This window comes from Neolamprologus multifasciatus, chromosome 9 (assembly GCF_963576455.1).
Source record: "Neolamprologus multifasciatus chromosome 9, fNeoMul1.2, whole genome shotgun sequence".
In the NCBI taxonomy this organism is placed as follows: Eukaryota; Metazoa; Chordata; class Actinopteri; order Cichliformes; family Cichlidae; genus Neolamprologus; species Neolamprologus multifasciatus.
The window spans coordinates 19659900-19680388 of NC_140447.1; the positions used below are offsets into that span (position 1 = coordinate 19659900).

Sequence of the window (20489 nt, forward strand, 5' to 3'; positions counted from 1 at the left end):
AATTTCTTCAATAAGTAGTCTCCAGGAACATTCTTCCAGGCTTTTGGGGGGATATTCAAAGCTCTTCTTCTTCTTCTGTTGTCCATCTTTTTTTCTGTTCTCTGTCAAGATGATCCCACAATCTTTAATAATGTTGAGGTCAAGGCTCTGGAGAGACCAATCCGTGACTGGTATGGTTTTTCTAACCAAGTATGCATTAAGCACTGGTTCTGTCTTTGGGGGTCATTGTCATGCTGAAAAAAGTGGTGGTCAATTGGACATTTTCTGATTGCTATTGTATAGCAGATTAAAAAAAAATCTGACATTTCAACATTTCTACTTTCCATCCCATCAGTTTTGACAAAAACCCACACCACTGGCTGAAATCCAGCCCTAAACCATGACAGAGCCTCCACTATGTTTTACACTCAGTATCGTACCTGTCCCCTGACCTTCTCTGTACAGTACATCCTAATAGGGATTTGGAGCAAAAACTTCAAATTTATATTCATAACTTTTTTTTTTTGATTTGATTTTATTGATTAGCATTCAAATATCTCAGTGAAGACAGAATAAAGATTACCACAATGCAAGAAAGCATGAGACAAGGCTAATCAAAAGGTATTGGTTGAAGCATTTGCTTATTACGCCAACCCTTTTAACAAAAGATCTTTTTGCATGCAGCTCCTGTACACAGGGCTCGAAGCAAAGAATAAAACAAAGCAAAAACAAAACAAACAAGCAAACAAGCAAGCAAACAAAAAAAAAAAAACTTTCCACCTTAGATAAGTAACTACATCAAAGCAAAAGAATCAAGAGTTTGTTTTTGTTTTTGGGTCAGTCCTCTTTTCATTCTTGATATATATATTTTTTCTAATACTCTATTTTTAAACATGTTTTTAAACAAGGAAAATGAACTACACCTTTTTAAATCACTGTCATAACTATTCCACAGGTTAACTGCTCTAACAGAAACACATCTCTGCTTTATATTTGTCCTTATCATGTTTTTTTTAAAGAAATCTGTTCCCCTTAAGTCATATTGACTCTCTCTGACTTTGAACAGCTTCTGAGTACTGGGGCAAAGCAAGTTATTTTGTGCTTTATATATTATCTGTGCCATTTTATATTCAACTAAATCATAAAATTTCAGGGTATTCAGATTAATAAACAGAATGTTAGTTGGTTCTATATAGTTGGATTGGTTTATAATTCTTATAGCTCTTTTTTGTAACTTGAAAATAGGAAGAGTATTTGTTTTATGTGCATTACCCCATATCTCCAGACAATAAGTCATATATGGAAGCAACAGAGTACAATAAAGTGTGTATAATGATTTTTTGTTCAGGACATGCTTTGTTTTATAGAGAATAGCAATGGTTTTTGACATTTTTGTTTTCACATGGTTTATATGAGACTTCCAACTCAGCTTATCATCAATTATCACTCCAAGAAATTTATTTTTGTACACTCTTTCAATTTCAATTCCATTAACCCTGATTTTAGATACATTTTTCATTTGTCTAGTGCCAAAAATAATCAATTTTGTTTTCTTTATATTTAATGATAACTTATTTACATCAAACCAGTTTTTTAATATATTTAACTCATTTTCCGCTGTAGTCAGAAGCTGTTCTAGGTTTTTACCTGAGCAATACAGAGTGGTATCATCAGCAAACAATACACATTTTAACAGTTTGGAAATGCTACATATGTCATTTATATATAATATGAATAATTTAGGGCCCAGCACAGAGCCCTGAGGAACACCACAAGTTACCTTCAACTGCTTAGATTTTACATTATTGAATTCGACATATTGATATCTGTCATCCAGGTAACTTTTCATCCACTTGTATGCTATGCCTCTTATGCCATATCTCTCTAGTTTATTCATTAATATAGAATGATCAATTGTATCAAACGCCTTTTTTAAGTCTATAAAAACACCAACAGTATATTCCTTATTATCTATAGCATTAGATATCCCTTCTACAAGTTCCATCACTGCCATCGAAGTGGACCTTTTCACTCTAAAGCCATATTGGTTATCACTTAGGAGATTATGCTTCTCAATATATTTATTTTATTAATGAGAACTGTGGGAGTAGTGATATTGGCCTGTAATTGGTAAACTGACATCTCTCTCCGTTTTTATGGATTGGAATAACTTTTGCTATTTTCATTTGTGAGGGAAATACACCAGTTCAAAAGGACAGATTACAAATGTATGCGAAAGGTTGCACTATATATTCTATAATACTTTTTAACTAGGGATGGGTACCGGTGTCCGGTGCCATGATGGCACCGGTTCTGACATAAACGGTAGTAACCAGACCGAAAAGCAGCGCACATTTCGGTGATTTATTTCGGTGCTTTTTTTTCCTGAGATGTGATACACTTTGAATTCTAGCCAATCATTTTACGTTTCAGAGGATAGTAGGCGGGTCCAGGTACGTACGTTCTTTTAGAGCAGAGCTACAGATTAAAAATGCTCAAGGCGAAGCGGTCAAAAGTCTGGCTGTACTTCACAGCAAAAGATGCAAACTCAGCAGCCTGCAACAAGTGCTTTAAGCTGATACTGTGGAAAGGAGGTAACACCTGAAATCCGATGAAACACCTGGCGACGCATAGCGTTTTTTTTAAAAGCCGAAAAATGCGCCGTATTTGATAGCTTTCTGCGAGACCTCACACCGAGCACATCTACTGCGGGTGGGTTGCCTGTTATCGGACCCAGAGTTAGCAACATCCCCCAAAAAGCTGAAGAGGAGAGTCCTGGCCCCTTGCCCTGCCAGTGTAGCAGAAATGATGACGGATGATGATGGCAGCAGCAGCCGTTCTTCTCTGCGTGAGTAGCTTAATGTTGTTCGTGTGTAATTTACGTTGAGTAAGCTAACCACGTTATTACATTAATGTATGTAAGGTGAACTAGCAAACATCATCATAGCTACATGCGGCTGTCTTCTTGTTTGATGGCAGATACTCCCTTCACCCTGGCCAAAAAGGCTAAAATGACCAAATAAAAAGTGGGAAACAGTTAAACATGAGAGGTTTTTGGACAAAGTTTTTGTTTTTTCCATTGTTTAAGCACTGCTTCCAGCCAATAGTGATACCATATATATCCCTATAGCTGCAGAAAAGGCTAACATTGTTATCTTTTTACAAAAAAAAAAAACAGCTGAACATGAGAGGTTTTTGGACCAATTTTGTGTTCTCCATTCTTTAAGCACCGGTTCGAGCACCGTTTAAGCACTGGCACCGTTTCAAAAGTACCGGTTTGGCACCGGTATCAGATAAAACTTAAACGATACCCATCCCTACTTTTAACTAATATCATGTCAATACCAAAACAGTCAGTGGACTTTTTATTTTTAAATGTCTTCACAATGTTAATTATTTCTCTATGAGTTGCAGCACCAATAAACATGGAGGACACATTCTGAGTAATATGTTTATTTAGGTCGTTATTATTTCTTGACTCTGGAATTTCTTTTCCTAAATTAAAGCCAACATTTACAAAGAAATCATTAAATTCATTTGCAATGTCTTTAGTTTTATCAAGCACAATATCTTTATCTTTTTAAAAATAATCTGGATAATTCTTATTTTTTGAGCCCTTTTTGATTATACTATTTAATATCCTCCATGTTTCTTGTGTGTTACTTCTACTTTGCTCCAATAATTTGTGGTAATATTCTTTCTTACTTGTTCTTATAATAATTACTAATCAATTTTTATATAACTTTATTTCAGCATCTTTTGTTCTCTGTTTTATGAATCTCTTATATAGATTATTTTTCTTTTTACATGCATCTTCTATCCCCTTTGTGATCCATGGCTTATTTGATCTGTGATGCTTTCTAGTGATTTTCATTAAAGGACAATGTTTTTCATATAGTGAAATTACAGTTGATAAGAATGCATCATATGCACTATTTGAATCTTCATTTGCAAAAACCTCATTCCAATTGTGTTCCTTTAAGTCCACCTGGAGGGCAGCAATGGCTCTTGTTGTTCTATGTTGTATCATATCAAATATTTGATTCTTTTGTTTAGTTTTAATCCCAAAATAATTTAGAAAAATTGCAAAAACAGGAAGATGATCGCTTATATCAGTTATAAGAAGTCCACCTACTATTTCATGGTCAATTTTATTTGTGAATATATTATCTATCAATGTAGCTGTATCAATTGTTATTCTACTTAGTTTTATAATTACAGGGAAAAGGGAGTTACTATACATTGTATTTATGAAATCTGTTGTTTTCTGATGTCCATTTGGGTTTAGCAAATCTATATTAAAATCACCACAAATTATTTGCACTTTTATATCATTTAGGTTGCTAAACATAGCAGCAAGTTTTTCATTGAATGTCTCAAGGCATGAACCTGGTGTCTTATAGATGCAACTTATAATTATATTGTTAGCTTTTTCAACATGGATTTCAATAGTAACACATTCCAATACGTTATCTATGGTGCTTGACATACATTCAATCAGACTACATTTCAAAACTTTATCTACATATAAAGCAACACTGCCTTCTTTTTTATTCACCCTGTTCATTGTAAATAATTTGTATCCTTCCAGTCCCATTTCACTAACTTTCTCATTATCGAGCCATGTTTCTGATATTGCAATTATATTAAACTTTTTTAAGTTACTTAAACATTCTGTAATTTTAGAAAAATCTTTATACAGGCTCAAACTTGTTGCTGCTCATTTTCAGTCCAGTTCTTCCATAATTTGGGATACCTCAGCTTTTTCTCTTCATTTCCCTTCCTAATGGCTTCGTGACAGCCACTCTTCCTCTGACCTGATTTCGGATGAGGCTTCGGTGAACAGTAGGTGGATCAACTGAAACGCCTGATTCATCTCTGTGTCAGGTCTTTGCTGGATTTTTTTCTTTTCTTATGAACATCATTTTCAGATATTATTCTTTTGTTCCAGACATTTTTGTAGGTCAGCCACTTTTTCTTTTGTCCTCCACTTCTCCAGTTTGATCAAATTTGTTAAGGACACAATGCCCACCACGCGGAGATATGGCAGTTTTCAGCTAATAGCACTTTGGGAATCATCTTGTTGGTGCAAAATACTGTTTTATGCCTGCCAAACTGTATTATCTTTGGCACTTTTAGTAGATTCCACTGGGGAAATAGAGCACTTTGTTAGTAGCAGCCTGTAACCAAGGCACATCACTTGCTCCTAAGATACCATTTCAAACTGCTACTTCACTAAGTTACCTGTTTGGGTCAGTCCTGTTAAGGTCAGTTTAAATTGGCTTAACAATGAAAATGAACAGGTACAAGAACTAGACTGAAATTGAATAAAAACACATTTTTTAATGTGTTCAAGTCCTTCATTAAAAGTGACAAGAAAGTCTGGCATTAAAATGGAATGTAATGCACTGATTTTTGCTTCTGAAATAAACTTTGTCTAAATTCACTCTCTCCACTGTTGCTTCTTTGCAATCACCACATGTCAAACTTAGAGGAGACATTACAGTCGAAACATGTTGGTAGGCAATATTCAATATTTTTATTTATTCATTTATTGTTATGTCCCTCATTTGGCGCAAATACAGTAGAAAAAAGTGCTGTGCACCAAATAACAGTGTTTTGTTTCGGTTCGGGTTTACCCAAATTTCAGGCTCTCTACATTTTAACATTTTTGCTATGCCACTTTATCACAGATATACATATTTATATCAACAAATCAGGCATAATGCGCCTAACTTTTAAACCTAAAATGTTCAATTACTATTTTTTTTGTTGAAATTCAATAAAATACATAATAAATGGTATTCTGAGAGCTTGTTAAAACGTCTAGACACTGAATAGACATGAAAATCACTGTACTCAGGAGGCATGCAATTTTATATAATAAAGTGGTGTATGTATTTTCAACACCAGTTAATAATTACAGTCATCATAACCCAGAGCACTGCTGCATTTCATTCTATTAGTTGAATAGAATCTGATTTAAAGCTAGAATGCTGTAAGAATACAAATCAGCTGATGGGCAAAAAAAAAAAAAAAAAGAGGCTTACAAGCCCATTTGATACTGTTCAGAAATTAAAGAAGTAAATGAGAAAATTAAAATCCAAAATCAAAAAAATTTGAACAACTGCTTAGATAAAAGAAAAAAGAGGAGGGGTTAATTGCCGTCTGGATTTGGTAGTTTTTTTTATTAGCAGTGTTTCTTGATTTTCCAACCCTTGTCTGAAGAATAGAACTGCTTTACTAAAACAAATATTTTAACAAAAGCTGTTGACATGGATGTTTAATCTTTACAAGACTAACAGAAAAAAAAAATAGTGATAGTAATAGTTTAGTCAAGCAGAAAGACAATGCTGTCCGAAAGTGACAACAACGTTTCTTTTTAAGAAAAAGGATGGACAGTTATGTGGAATGCTTTTCAATTATGGGCAAAGCAACTGAAATCCCATCTCTGCACCTTTGGTGCTGCTTTATACAATAAAGGCTTTACAGAAAAATGTTAGGGTGGACAGAAATATATAAGAATGACATATTTCTTTTTCATTGCAATTGCACAGAGACCTTTTCTTTCTTTTGTTGTTTTACAAGCTCCACATCTCCAACTGACAACAGCGAGTGGAAAGCAACACTTCACAGTGGTAGTTGAAACCTTTAGATATATTCTTAGCTCTTCCTTAGCTTTGTTTCATTTCACAGCATCACACGTGATAAGTGGTATGAAAATGCTAAACAGACCAACCATGTGTTTTTCTGTTTTTTTTTAATAAAAACACATACTATCCTAAGTATAGCTCTACACGTAAAAAAAAACATAAGCAAATATCAGTAATTAAGGGCTTTGAATGTCTTTGCTATAATTTAAGGGAATTTTTTTCATTTTTTATTGATGAAAATTAAATCTTTGCGTGATTCATTAAGAATAAATAAATACATCGATGGCATTTCCATATCATCTATTTTACCTTATTACCTTAATTATTCATGGAACACAAGGTGCTGATTGGATTGAAAGCTGATGAGTGTGGAGGCAATTTGAATACAGTGATCATTGCCACATTCAAGAAATCAGTTTGAGATGATTTGAGGCATATTAAGTTTTCCTGGTGGAAAACAAAGACAGTACACTGTGGCTGTAAAAGAATGGACATGGTCATTAACAATTCTCAGATAGCCTGGGGCAAAAAGAATATGTTCAACTGGCACTGGCTCCCAAAGTGTGCTAAGAAAATATACCCCACACCATTACACCATTAGCACCAGCATGAACCACCAAGAGAAGGCAGGCTAGAGCCTTGCTTTCATGTTGTTCATGCAAAATTGTGACGATAATATCTAAATATGTTGCAGCAAAAATTGAAACCAGGCAGCTGAGAGCTCATCAAACCAGGCAACAATTTTCCAAACTTCTGATGTCCAGTTTTGGAGCACCTCAGTTTCCTGTTCTTACCTGACAGGTGTGGTAACTGGTGCGGTCTTCTGCCACTGTAGCCCAGATGCTTTCAGCATCAACATGTTGTCCATTCAGACCAGTTGGAGCTCTGGCATGAACAACCATGCCATGTTTAAAGTCACTTACATGGCCTTTCTTCCCCATTCTGATACTTTGTTGAACTTCAGCAGGTCACCTCGATCATATCTACATGTCTAAATGCATTGAGGTGCCATGAAACTGTATAGTGTATATCATAGTAGTACAGTTATATGGTAAATATTGTTATGAAGCAGTGTGCGGGTATAGTATTTGTGCAGGATTTTCATAATCTGTAGTGCCAGCATGTAATGCAAATTTACACACACTGACCTCGGAATAGAGACTTAAATAGGACTTAAACAGCCATTAATCCAAAGTGAAAAACATACCAGATCACTGCAGAGGCAAATCATGTCTATCGCAGGCTAATACCAGCTACTCCACTGAGATGAAATACTCCTGATTATCCTCCTATTAACCTACAAAAGCCTCCAAACAACGGTCACATGACAGCACCAAAGTAAGTCTTATAATAGCTCTTTGTTGGCTGAAATCTGGAGCAGGCTGATAATAATAATTATTCTTAACAGTGGATGGAGCTAGACGACAACCTAATTAGAGGGTCAGAATGTGAGTGGCCACTTAATTGCACAATGACATTAATCTCGTTTGAGTTATTACAGATTTTTTTTTTGTTAAAATATTTTTGTGCTTTTGAGAAATAATTTCTGTTCACGCTTGCCAAAGAGGATTTGCCAAAATCTCCCAGATCAGGCGCAAATCCTCGTGAAAGGCTAACTGTCAATGATTACTGATGGTATATCAAGTAATTATTAGCATATGTTCCCACTCTGATATCTGCAAACCAAAAGCGCACGCCCTAAACAAAAATCCTCTAATGTGAGGATTTATGTTTTTCTGAATAGCAGAGACCATGCAGAGTATCAGAAAAGTGACAGAGCCAAAGATTTTCATCAGCAACCAAATGTGATGCAACGCAGCACAATAGCGCATTGCTATATCGCTGCTGGGTGCCCCACAACAGAAATGGAGTTTTGAACTCACAGGCAGTGGTGTAGTTTATTGTGGTTGGAATATAGTTATGATTCTCTCGCAGCCTCATGCACACACCTCCCACAGCGACACTCCAGAGGGACTGCCACACTCTCTAACAGACACAGTACATGCATCCACAGGTGTTATTAGGATATTCACACACTGTAACCCCAGAAATCTTTATATTTTCAAACAATAATTGCGCTATTTTCAAGTTATTTCAAAGTAAAATTGATATGAGTCACCGTGCCCTGCCAAAGACGTTTCTGGTCTGATGGGTGAGCTGGTTTTCGCAACGTGGATTCAGAATATATTACAAGCAGAGTTCTTGTGCAACGTCGGTATTATTTTTTCTTTTTTACATTAAGACGTATAACCTAAAAAATATTTTTGTGCTGTGCTCAACCCTGGTCTTATAGATTTTGCTTCTATTACATGACAAGTGCTCCTTAGAAACTTTGACCAACTTGGTGTTAACTCGCCTCTTCGTCACCTCCTTAGTAACTCTTTTGGTGTCTCATCTGTCTGTCACAGCCCTCGTACCCTCTGCTCTCTCCTCCTGTTCTCTTCCTTCCTGTCATGCTCCTAATTAGGGACACAATTAGCACATGCCACCAAAATTTTAAAACAGAAGCTCTTATTATTCGGTGTGATTAGTAAACCATAAACATATTTTTATGAAAGCACATCCAGCCAATTATTTGAACCTTAAAATCCAATCATTAATGCACTATTCCACCCAAAGAGGGCAAGGAACTGGCCAGACTCACCTGCTGCTACAGCAACAGGAGGCAACTCTTCCTCCATCCCTGTTAGCCTCTTCTGCACTATTTCACCATCATCCTCCCTTTTCTTTTCTTTTCTTTTCTTTTCTTTTCTTTTGAGTTAGATATGTGCAACCCTGGTCTCACCTCAGTGAATTACCAAGCCATTAAATGCTAACAATCAAATATCTGTGCCCATGCCAAGACATGTAAAAAAGGTTTTGCTTTGGCACATAGAAAAATCAAAACACATCCGTGCATTTGAGGGTAAAAGTAGTGGAAATACAGAAGTGGAAATACAGATATCATGGTGCTTTTTTAGATGTTTTTTATCTATACTGGCACATCACACAGACTGCACCTCTGCAAAGAGGTGGAAAAATGCTTTAGAACCATGCAGGGTTTCTTGCTGCATAATTTGGTTCCAGGTTTGCATGAATGTGCTCAGTCAATTGTTTATGCTCACGCTGCAAGAACAGTCTTTCGACCAGAAAGAGGTGGAAGTAAGAGAAATAATATGTGCATCCACTGCAAAGAAACACTGGACAGAAGTGAATCTGTGACAGTTAAAGACTGACAAACAGCAAACCAGGATGCTGAGGGATACTTACTATAGCTGTTCATTTCCACATCTAGATTGAAAATCTAGTAGTGATGGTTTTGCACTAGAAGATGAACAGATGGTGTTTCTCTAGAAAATTTACAGAGCTATACTGCAGCCACTTAGATGAAGAAAAAAGCTCAGCATTCTGGTTAAGTGTTAATTTCTTGCTTACTAGTCCAGGCACAGCCGTAAAGTAACAAAGGTAGCTAACAGCCTATAGGCAACATCTGTAGTAGGAGAATAGCAGAACTCCTGGCAGACTAGTCACAGCTAGTCATCGGCAAACTGACAAATTATGTTTAAAAAGAAAAAAAAAACAGTAGGTAAGATTGCCAACAAAGCTAGATTTAGGGAGATCCAAATCAGGTGATCAATCAGTCGGTTTGCTCACGAATACAACAAAGAAACTATAAATCCAGAACAGTGCTTGAGAGTAAAAGAGCAAAATGAAGAAGGATCTGTTGTTGCATGCAGGTTATAGAACGTCTGCCCCAAAACAGTCAGGGAGTCTAACCACTTGTATTTTTCAAGGTTTCTAGATTGTTAGGCTTTTTTTTTCTTTTTCTTTTTACAGTCAGAATTAGTGGAGTGTCACTGTACAGCTGACGCCCATCCTTTACGTTTTACTCAGACACAGGTTTTTCTCACAATCAAGGCTCTACAGAGGGCTGACTGAAAGATCAAATGACCTGCTACCTTTAACTAAATGCACTGGTCAGTCAGATTTGAACTGGCATTTGAAACTTAGGGATGAGGATGCTTGAAGTAACGGCTGACTTTTTCGTTTTTGGATTTCTGTCAAGATCTATGACCGCCTTAACTGTCAGATTGGGCTCTCGACTGAAAATCTACATTTAATCTACATTGTAAATGGATACAAGAGTATCATGATCTGCTGTGTTCTGCATTATATTGAGCAGTGAAATGTGTCGCTGTTAAACTTAACAAGCAGCTTTTTTTTTTTTCAAATGATGTGCCTTTTTGCAGCTTTATAGTGATGTGGCAAATGATGTGATGTTGTTTTGTTATGCTCCGTGCTGTGAAAAGATGATGGAGGCTGACAGCAGATTCTTTTGATATTTGCATGTATCCAAATTTTTTGTTTGGTTCATTAGCAATGCTCCTCATGTATGTCAAGATTTCTCCCTGGGTTGGCAATGAATTTGTGTGTTTATCAAATGGAAGAGAGAGAAAGAGGGAGAGAGAGAGGAACTAATTTCATTGCCAGTTCTCGCTTCCTTGTTGACTTGATGATGTTTTCCCCAGTGGTACATTGCGTTTCACTAAAATCAGTCAGATTTCTCAAACGTCGCCCTGTTTCAAGGAACTGCCATGCCTCTCAGATATGAACGTATGCACTGCAACAACTTTGTGTGACCAGATCTTAAATTCATATTCAGCATTCAGCTCCTACCCAGAGCAGTTAATCTCTGTTGTTAGCACTTCACACATTAGCATCTGACTTATTATCATACCCAAAGGTGGTACCTTGGATCAAACGCAAGGATGTACTGTTTAATATTTCTGCCTCATTAGAGTATAAGGGCTTTTGATTACTAGCCTTTGTGTGCCTCTGTCAATTTGAGGCGGTGATGTCCTTTGCTGTTCAGCAGGAAGTGCAATATTAATAGCGGCGGATCTTCACTGCTGAGCTTCAACACACCAAGTTTTAGGCAGTGCAGGTTCTGTAATTGGTCTTCATGTGTCACCTGCTTGACTTCATGTCACATGATATTCCTTTGGGAAAGCTACTGTAGCTATTAAACATAGTTCACTGTCTATATTAATCTAGCCTTTCTAATGTCATGATCTGGTATTTCACATCTGACACTGCAAGGGCCATGTAGTCTACATAACCTTGTTCAACAAATGGACCAAATGCTGTGTTTGATGCATAAATGCACCAGTGTATTTCTTGATTCTTAATTTAGCTTTTGTTGGATCATTGTCAAAACAAATTATGCTCTCCTTGTGAGTGTGAGATCTTTGGTTTATTTTGACCAGACTCAAACAAGGTTGCACATTAACGTGTCAGCTGCTTTTATCTGAAACTGAGCAACAATACAAGTGATTATACAAGGTCTAGGAAAAGTGGTAATAAAGTTCGAAATGCAGTTCTCAAGAGGTAATATTGAGCTTGCCCCATGACCTTTAAGCAAGACGCACTGATTAATTTCACCTGAATCCAGGCTTCTGCTTAATGGAACACAACATGCTGTCACTGAGAAGGAAGAGTACAATCTAACCCCTTGTCATTATTATGCATATGAGCCTATTATCTGCTCATTCACACGTCTGTGAGGATACATTTATAGTAGCTGTTCTGGAGCATCCCTCTGCTCTTCTGTGTGAGCCAGAGCAAACTCACACTCCTCAGGTGCCTATATATCAGCCCTATATGCTTGAGTAATTATAGGAAGAGGCTCAGGCTAGCATGAAGGTTGTTATTGTTTACCATGGATGAATACACAGTGTGATGAGATGGGCCGGCTGACTGACGATGCAAGAACTAACCTGGTGTCAATGCATCGATTCACCCACACACTCGGGCCAGTGAAGCCCACAGCTCTCGGATCAACCCCGCTCCCCAACCCTTAGCTACTTTTTTATTTTTCAGCTACAGCAAGGTTGCCAAGACTGCCTCTGTCTGCTGTGGTATTTCTACCACATGGTCTAATTATAATGTGTCTATATACATATTCCCTTTGTGTCTCAGTAATTAACATCCACCTGTTTGGGTGACGCCATCACCGTTAACAGACAGCAAGAGGTTCTGGATTCCTGTTAAAGCCTGGAGCAATTTTATCAAGAAATATTTTCTAGAAATGTTGGCTTAATAAAACAATGATCAAGGATTTATGGAGCAACTTGGTGCCCTAGAAGACACCAAGGAGATCATTTCTTCTCATACTTCTCCACCTTCTTATCAAGGCCCAAACACTCTGCTCTCACACCAGCGAAATCAACTTGACAGTTTGCAGCAAAGTTTGTCCACTTCTTTGTACAGTTGTTGTTGTTTTTTTAATTCGGCAACAGTTCTCCTCTGCAAATTCTGACTGCCTGTGAAACATTGTGAGATTCTTATAAACACATATGCGGGAAAGAAAAATAATTGCCTCTTAGGAATTCATTATACTCTCATTTCAAGACCAGCTGTCAGAAACAAATACCTCGGTTTAACCTGACAGATTAAACATTGAAGCTACTTTTTCATTAACCCACATAGGCAAATAGTAAATATATTTCGAATGGAATAACCTTATGTGAGGCAGAGCATACTGGAGCTACTGAAAGTATAACCTCAGCACAGAAGACGTGCTGTATATGAAAGATCCACAAGCTTTCATTAGCTGGAGATATGAAATTACAAGTGCTGGAACATCTAACATAATGAAGGGTATGACAAGGGTTAATGTAGAAGGATGGCATCAGGTGCCAGCTAGAATAATTAAGGTGGGAAAGGCAATTAGAGTAAAATTCATATATGTAAAATAATAAAGCGGCCGCAGTGCACATTAGGGTAGTATCGTGGGGGAAAAGTTATACTTCCACAAACAGCGAGGCCTGTTCATCAGCCAGATTCAGGTCAGTCAGTGCACCCGTCTAAAATTATGCTTTCTCTCTCGTCATGCTGGTACAACCAGTCAAATGCGTAACCACGCGACCTTGGTGGTTAATTCATGTGCAACCTTAAAAAGGCAAATATTTCAGTCACTTAACAAGTAAAGCAGCTCTGTGCATATGAGGCTCAGAATTTATTGCACCAACCTACTGCTAATGAAACCGTGCTCTCTCTCTCTCTCTCACATCGTGCACTGAGTGAAAACCCAGTCCGCCAGTGTGAATATTAATAATGTGTTTTGAGCAGTGGTCCGTCTATGCTTGGAAGAAAAAAACATTATTGACACAATTTGATAAATGCTAAAATTATTAAGCATGAATTATGTTAATTTGAGGCATGTTAATGACAAACTTTCCTGAAACAAAGTTAGAAACATTAAAAGTGTAACTTGCACATATGCATATATAAAATAATTTCTGGTTACTTACAGCTCTAGTTAGAAGTTTACATACACTCATCTTGGTCTTTTGAATAAATAAAAGATATTTGATTGTTAGCATTTAATGGCTTGGTAATTCAAGAAAATAAGTAATAAGTAATAAGTAATTTATTTTGGATTTTCTCTAATCTACACAGAGTCAAAAGTATACACACAGCTCAGTGTTTTCAATATTTGGTGCTGCAGGATTTACAATGCCTTTTAACTTCACCAGTCCAAGGCCCATTGACTTCTTGTTAGTGATCATGATTGACATGAATGTTTTTTTCTCTTTGTTTGGTGAATGCGATGAGCACTGTCACCTTCAGACGAAGGAAATTGGTTAGGATAGTCAGGAATGACCCAGGAACCACCAAGGCTCAAGCCTGCCATGACCTGGAAACTATTGGAACACAAACACTGTCCACAGTGAAGCAAGTTTTACATCTCCAGTTACTGAGAGGGTGCAGACCACAAAAGAAATCCCTGATCTGCAATAAATACCTGAACTTGACTGAAAACTGCAGCCTTCCACTTGGAAAAGCAATATGCTTTCTGGAGTAAGGTTTTATGGTCAGAAGAGACAAAGATTGAGGTATTTGGCCACAGTGACAAGAAGTATGCTTGAAGGCATAAAGGCTTGAAGGCTTTCAAATCTAAGAAGACTGTACCAAGTGTCAAGCATGGTAGTGGTAGCATGAACCTCTGGGGTTGTTTTAATGCCAGTGGTAGTAGTACAGTATCAGAAAGAGGAGGGATTAAAAAAGGAGGAGAAACCTTAGGGTTGGGGAAACCTGCAGTCAGCTGAGACTGAAGAAGCCACTTGGATGAGTGACGAAACATTTCTCCCACTGAAAACACTACTTCCAGATGAACAGAATCAACTTTTGAAAGGTCTACCTAAAAATCCTTTAACTTCATATCAAATTAACAACTGGTTGAAACTTGGACACAATCAGGTGTTCCAACAGGACAATGATCCCAAAGACACATCAGAGATGGTTTTGGGATGGATAAAACATGCCTACATTAACCCCCTCAAATAAGCCTTCCAAATATCTGACTTTAGCCTAATTGAGAATGAGTGGACTACACTTAGAAGCCGAGTCCATGCCAGGAAATGAACAATAAATTCTACTAATTCTGCCATCAAGAGAAGTCAAATGTCCAGCGAGAGTTAGAAGCTTGTGGTTTGTTTGTGGTCGAAGTGCAACTTACTATGGGACATTTAAGCAAGTATCTGGGGGTTAATGTATATATTTAATCCTGTATGTATACGTTTGACCCATAGATTAGAGAAAATCCAAAATACCTTCAAACTTGTGCTCCGATTTTATGTTTTATATTCTTCAACTCCACGTACTTCTGTCCATTTTCCTGTGCAGCCTTTTGATTTTACTCACACTATTTCACAATTACTAGTTGCTTATACGATAATGATAATGACTTGTTTGATGTCGGAGCTGGGATATTATTAAAAGGCTTGCTGAGCATTTTCTTTAGTTCATTTATTTTAATACAGTGGTGTGCTAAACGTGTTTTAAAAATTCAAACTCTGTTTCACGTTATGCCTAATGCCACTTGAAATACTTATTTAAATGTAAATTATACACTGTCATGGCTTATTATTTCATCATGATTGTGCTAAAAGACTGAAAGTTTTTGTTTTTCAATTACTAAAATACTTTAGCCAATTTTGGCTTTTATATCATGTTACAGTCAATCACTAGGCATAATGGATAATGCATTTTTTCCACTCTCAAAATCTGTTAAGAGCCTGTTTTGCATTGAGATAACGTCCTGAAAGTAAACATTATTTTACGCATGTCCTGTTACCGTGCTGTTGAAATGCAGGTGACAGATAGCACAAAATAGGATTAAACAAACAGAAACTCATACACACAGCATAACTGTCATTCACGCATACATAAAAACAAAGCGCCGCACACCTCTTGTTTACGAGGAGGCTAACTTTCAGCAGTGTGTAGCATTAAATGAGGCGGATTCCCTGTGATGTTCTTATCACCTCATCCCGCTCCTCTCCAGGGTCCACTAATGCCTTCCCCTCCTCGTTGATGCTTGACAGAGCCAGTGCTGTCTGGAATGAGATGAGCTGCTGGCCCAGATATGACACAGAAACAGACAACACTGAGGTCCTCTGCCCAGTAGGGAGTGGAGTAATTACTAACAATATTATCTCCAGCTGTGGGCTGCTGTAGTTTTTCCACATTTCAGGGTCTGCTGGGAATTCCTTCCGTTGTTCTCCTGTTATCTTTTTCAATTTATTGCGCAGTTGCTTTCATACAATGCAATGAAAATTCTGTGTGATGCATCATACATGTTTAGGCTTAAATATAGCACACAGGAATATTCACTCTTTTCATCCCTCACCTCGCCACGCTGAGCTGAAAATGATTTTGAGGTCTCTAAATTAAATGAACGAATCCTGCTCATCATTGTCTGGTACTGTTAACCTCAGGGAAATGATGCCTAACCCACATGAAAATTAGTGAGTTTTGTTTTCACTGTTAGAGGAATGTGAGATCGCTCATCAATTATTGGGACTGGAGTTAATAAATGCTCTGCTCCTTGTTAAAAAAATTCACTTGGCAGAGGATGGAAAATCAAAAATAAAAAAAACAACTCCAGCATCTTTATTTTATGGTAAGTTTGAGGGAGCTAATGGTCCAAAGATGACAAATGTATTTTTGTCCTAGCTTTTTGCACTTTTAGTGGGCTGGTTACCATGATGAGAAACACCCTGCAGAGAAGATGTCAGTCATAGAGATACATGTACAAGTGTAAACTGATCATTAGAGTAAGCCAGACTCTGCATTGAACAGCACATGTTTCTTCCTTCTTTGCTGTATACTTGTGCCATACCACCTTGTTGGCACAGATCCATAGGCCTAAAACAGATAAGGGGAATTTACAGGGAAGTGCAATGTTCAGCTGAATTCACATGTCCTCTTTAAAGTGAGAGTACAGCTGCAGGTCACACCAGAGGGAGCTGTGTACAGATTGGCTTTTGTGAAGTACAAAATGAAGTAAATGGTTTATTGATTTTGCCCCTCCCTAAGACAGAACATAATAGTATGAAACGAGATATTAATAAAGACTGAAGCTTTAATGAGATGGCACCTACATTGCCCAGCACCTGCTGGATGATGCATTCAGTTTTAGTTTCCTCTGAGTGATTCAGCACAGCTCCACAGGAAGTACAGTGTGTTCAAATGAATACAGTTTTTTTTTCTCTTTAAAATTGAGTAATAAAGCAAAGATACATTTTCTGATGCTTTTCTAAGACTTAAAAATAGTCTAAGTGGGTTTGGACAAGTATTATTAATGACTTGTATCAGCCCAAATTGATCAGGGCCTTAGAGAAGATTATCAAAAGCATTTGAGAGAGAAAGAGAGAGAAACTATCGATTCTTTGGGTTGGTTGCTTATTATTCCACTGAAATCTCATTAAGGATGAAGAGCCCTGCCACAGTTGGCTTTGAGCAGTGTTTACCATCTTCCACATAGAATTTTTTAATTACGGGAGCTGCCGAGCTGCCAGAATCGATAGTTACGAATCTCATTCCACTGGATGGGTAGAGGAATCCCACTTCGGTTTGGAACTGGACAAAAATGAAACAGATGGAGTTGAGCCCTTTGCACTGAGCCCTGAGTTCACAGCACAGTCTTTCAAAGCATTGCTTTTACCTCCAAAGTCCTTGAAAAAGAGACCAAAAAAAAAAAGCAGACAGCCTTACTGGCAAAACAGACGGAAATGGCTATTATGTGGAAGGCTGGTCAGTTATGCATGCTATTTTCCCCCCTAACCGATAAAAGCATCATTAGCCCAAGGTCAGTCCACTTCGACTCTTCTTGCATTTTCATTTCCTTCACATGAATTCTGCTTTTTACAAATGTGCTTCAGATTGAAAGGAGAGAAGCTATGCTCTTGCCACAGACCTTGTAAACATGATTAGATGATTTCCCTCTCTGTGAAACCTACATCAGCACTCTCTTTTAATGGAACACTCAAAAGATATTCTAATCAAGACAAACCCTAGAAATTAAAGATTCAAATTTTAGCACCCACATCCACCAACATATAAATGTAAGTAATTTGCTGACTTTCTGCCCACAGAACAGAATATTTTTACAATCATTTTGGTATTCTGTACTAGAGACCAACCAACCTATTAAGGGGCAAACATTATCAGCAAATATTAACCCTTTGTCAGTCAATCTGCACTGGCATTTATAATGGTTGTTAAATTAAAAGTAAAGAACAGACCAGAGAAACACCCTTCAACCATGATTAGAGTGTTGACATTGCATAGGTTGTCCACCTGAGGGCGCTCTATAACCTGTTGGTGCCACCTGCTTGGAATTCCTAAGCACAACAACCAGCTGATCCAAGTCAGGGAGAGTGCAAATAAGTAAATAAATGATTGCACATTAAATTTAAGGGGAATCTGTTTATGTTTTGTGTGTCTAACAGAAAAAAATATGGGCTGATTTATTGGAAAATTAAATTTTTTAATCAATCAAAATGAAAAAATTACACAGTAAAAAACCAAGTGTCAATTTTACACTTACAGAGTTGATTTTAACTCTGCTTCAGATAACATTTGGTCCCACTCAAAATTAGAGTTAAATTTACTCTAAGGCTAGTGTTAACTTTTCAGTGTTAATTGTACTCAATTTAGTGTCAAAATTAACAACAAAATGTGTAAAAATATTTAACACTGAGGGTTATTCACACTGTTCAGAGTAATTTGATTACACTTTATAGAGCTATTTTTACTCCAAATTTAGTTTAATAATAACACTCTGATGTGTAATAATATATCATTTTTATTTCTCTGTAGTGTGATTTTTTTCATATTCATCTTATGAAGCCATATTACTAAATAACTGATCTATCCTACATTATGGAAATAACAACAAATATACAGGTTAAAGTAACAGCATTTATTATGTTTCTCATTTCAGTGTCATTTAATTAATGTAACAAACCTTTACAATTCATAGTTCTATGATGCCCACTAGAGAAGCAATATCACATTTCCCCAATGTCGTAGTTGTTTGCAGAAAAGTAAAAAAGTTGGTCAGGGATGAACTGTATGATGTACCAAAACATAATGGGCCCTAAAGAGTTCATCAAGGGCTCCTACTCTCGCTTTACATGGAAGTGCATACTTCTCAATCACAATGAAGGTGTGAATGCTGCTTCTTGTGGATCCCTGAGTAAGAAGGTAGGGCTGACTGCTTCGGGTGATGTTGTCTAGATGCTGCTGTACACTGGTTCCAGCCTACAACAACACATTAAACAACAGTATTAAGTGACTATCGTCTGACAGTAGATTAGCTCAACTCACTGTCCATGAAAATGGAGGTGATGGAAAGTATATTTTAAACAACATACCTTTGGGAATTTGATGAGGTTATTGACAGCTTGAGATGCAGACATCTTTCCTGGTCTCTTTCGCCCTTGTGCAGATGGTGGTAGCAGATGTAGCAGCAGCAAGATAGTAGACAAGTCACTGTCCCAGCCTACAGACAAATAAACAAAGAATTATTCCAAAAATACATTGAATTGACAGAATTACCTATATAACCAACAATGGCAAATAAAAACAGTCACAATCATACCATTCTCAGCTTCAGTACCTGACTCAGCATTGCACATTAACTCCAAGAGCTCTGAGGTGGGGACAAGTCCATGACTTTCCTTTACAACCTTTGCTTTGAGATTGATGGGCCACCTCTCCAAGAATTTGCTCGCAGTGACCTCACAAAACAGGAGTCGGAAATCTTGTTCTATCTGTAATGCAAAAATACAGAACATAGAGAGGTGTTTGATTGAATCCTGCCTACAAATTACATCAGTATCATTTAAATGATAAGTGAACTTACTTTTGGGAGATTTGCAAACTGAGACGCTTCTTTCCTCCACAGCTTTTCTTTGAATGGTCTTCAACCACCATGCAATGTATCCTGAACCGCTCTCTGGATCGTAGTAATGTTTCTATGTAATTAAATAAACGAAGAAGGACTATGTTATCAACATTTCTGAGGGCAATTATGTATTTAATGTTGAAAAGTTCCCTTTACTTACATATCCATGTTGTGAATATGGGTCTTCCAGATATGGAGACAGAGCAACAATGCCCTGCGCATACATCACTCTTACGCTTTTAAGGGGAGATGCCCTAATGTATGAATTCAATAATTGGCATTAAACATCACAATTAAAAATAATACAATGTTAAAAATGTTTCTTTATATCTTACATTTTTGATTTGCTATCAGTTAATTTACACAAAATACATATTTCTTACTAAATAATGAGCAAAACTCTAAAGTAGTGTATGCCTTTGGCATTTGCTTAAAATAATATAAACCAGTAAAGTTAACTTTATGGTAATGTTACCCACTTTTTCTGAAAGTACGTTCGTTTATGTAAGCTAATTAGCGATTATTAGCTTACTGATAAACGGTAATTTAGTTGTTCAAACTGTGCGATTTGACATGTGGCAATGATATTATTTAGATAGCATTTAGAAGAAATACATAGT

The 20489-nt window shown here is 37.0% G+C and overlaps 1 protein-coding gene and 1 long non-coding RNA gene across 3 annotated transcripts; both read right to left on the minus strand.

Annotated features, from left to right (window-relative positions):
- Positions 1–494: 494 nt before the first annotated feature.
- On the minus strand, positions 495–5735 carry LOC146511469 (uncharacterized). The gene is made up of 2 exons (XR_014876127.1): positions 3308–5735; positions 495–2249 (listed from the first exon to the last, which is right to left on the minus strand). It is a non-coding gene; the product is annotated as an uncharacterized LOC146511469 (long non-coding RNA).
- An 833-nt stretch (positions 5736–6568) lies between these two features.
- On the minus strand, positions 6569–20166 carry LOC146511470 (uncharacterized). Of its 2 annotated transcripts, none has more exons than XR_014876126.1 (4): positions 19828–20137; positions 19582–19735; positions 19337–19464; positions 6569–19223 (listed from the first exon to the last, which is right to left on the minus strand). XR_014876126.1 is itself a non-coding variant. In XM_085172897.1 (4 exons), the coding sequence occupies exons 1-4, from the start codon at positions 20093–20095 to the stop codon at positions 19020–19022; spliced, it is 756 nt and encodes a 251-aa protein (XP_085029023.1). In that variant the 5' UTR covers positions 20096–20166; the 3' UTR covers positions 6569–19019. The 2 variants fall into 2 exon arrangements, 1 of the variants encoding a protein (XP_085029023.1); XM_085172897.1 differs by having other exon boundaries at positions 19582–19939; positions 20030–20166.
- Between the last annotated feature and the right edge of the window lie 323 nt (positions 20167–20489).

What these genes read in the sequence shown, in the direction of transcription:
- LOC146511470 (XM_085172897.1), bottom strand. Translation starts at nt 20,095, where the DNA reads ATGTATGCGCAGGGCATTGTTGCTCTGTCTCCATATCTGGAAGACCCA. An exon ending in CATATTCACAACATGGATAT is followed by an intron (nt 19,940 to 20,029) that starts GTAAGTAAAGGG and finishes TTAATTACATAG; the next exon opens with AAACATTACTACGATCCAGA. An exon ending in ACCTCATCAAATTCCCAAAG is followed by an intron (nt 19,224 to 19,336) that starts GTATGTTGTTTA and finishes GTGTTGTTGTAG; the next exon opens with GCTGGAACCAGTGTACAGCA.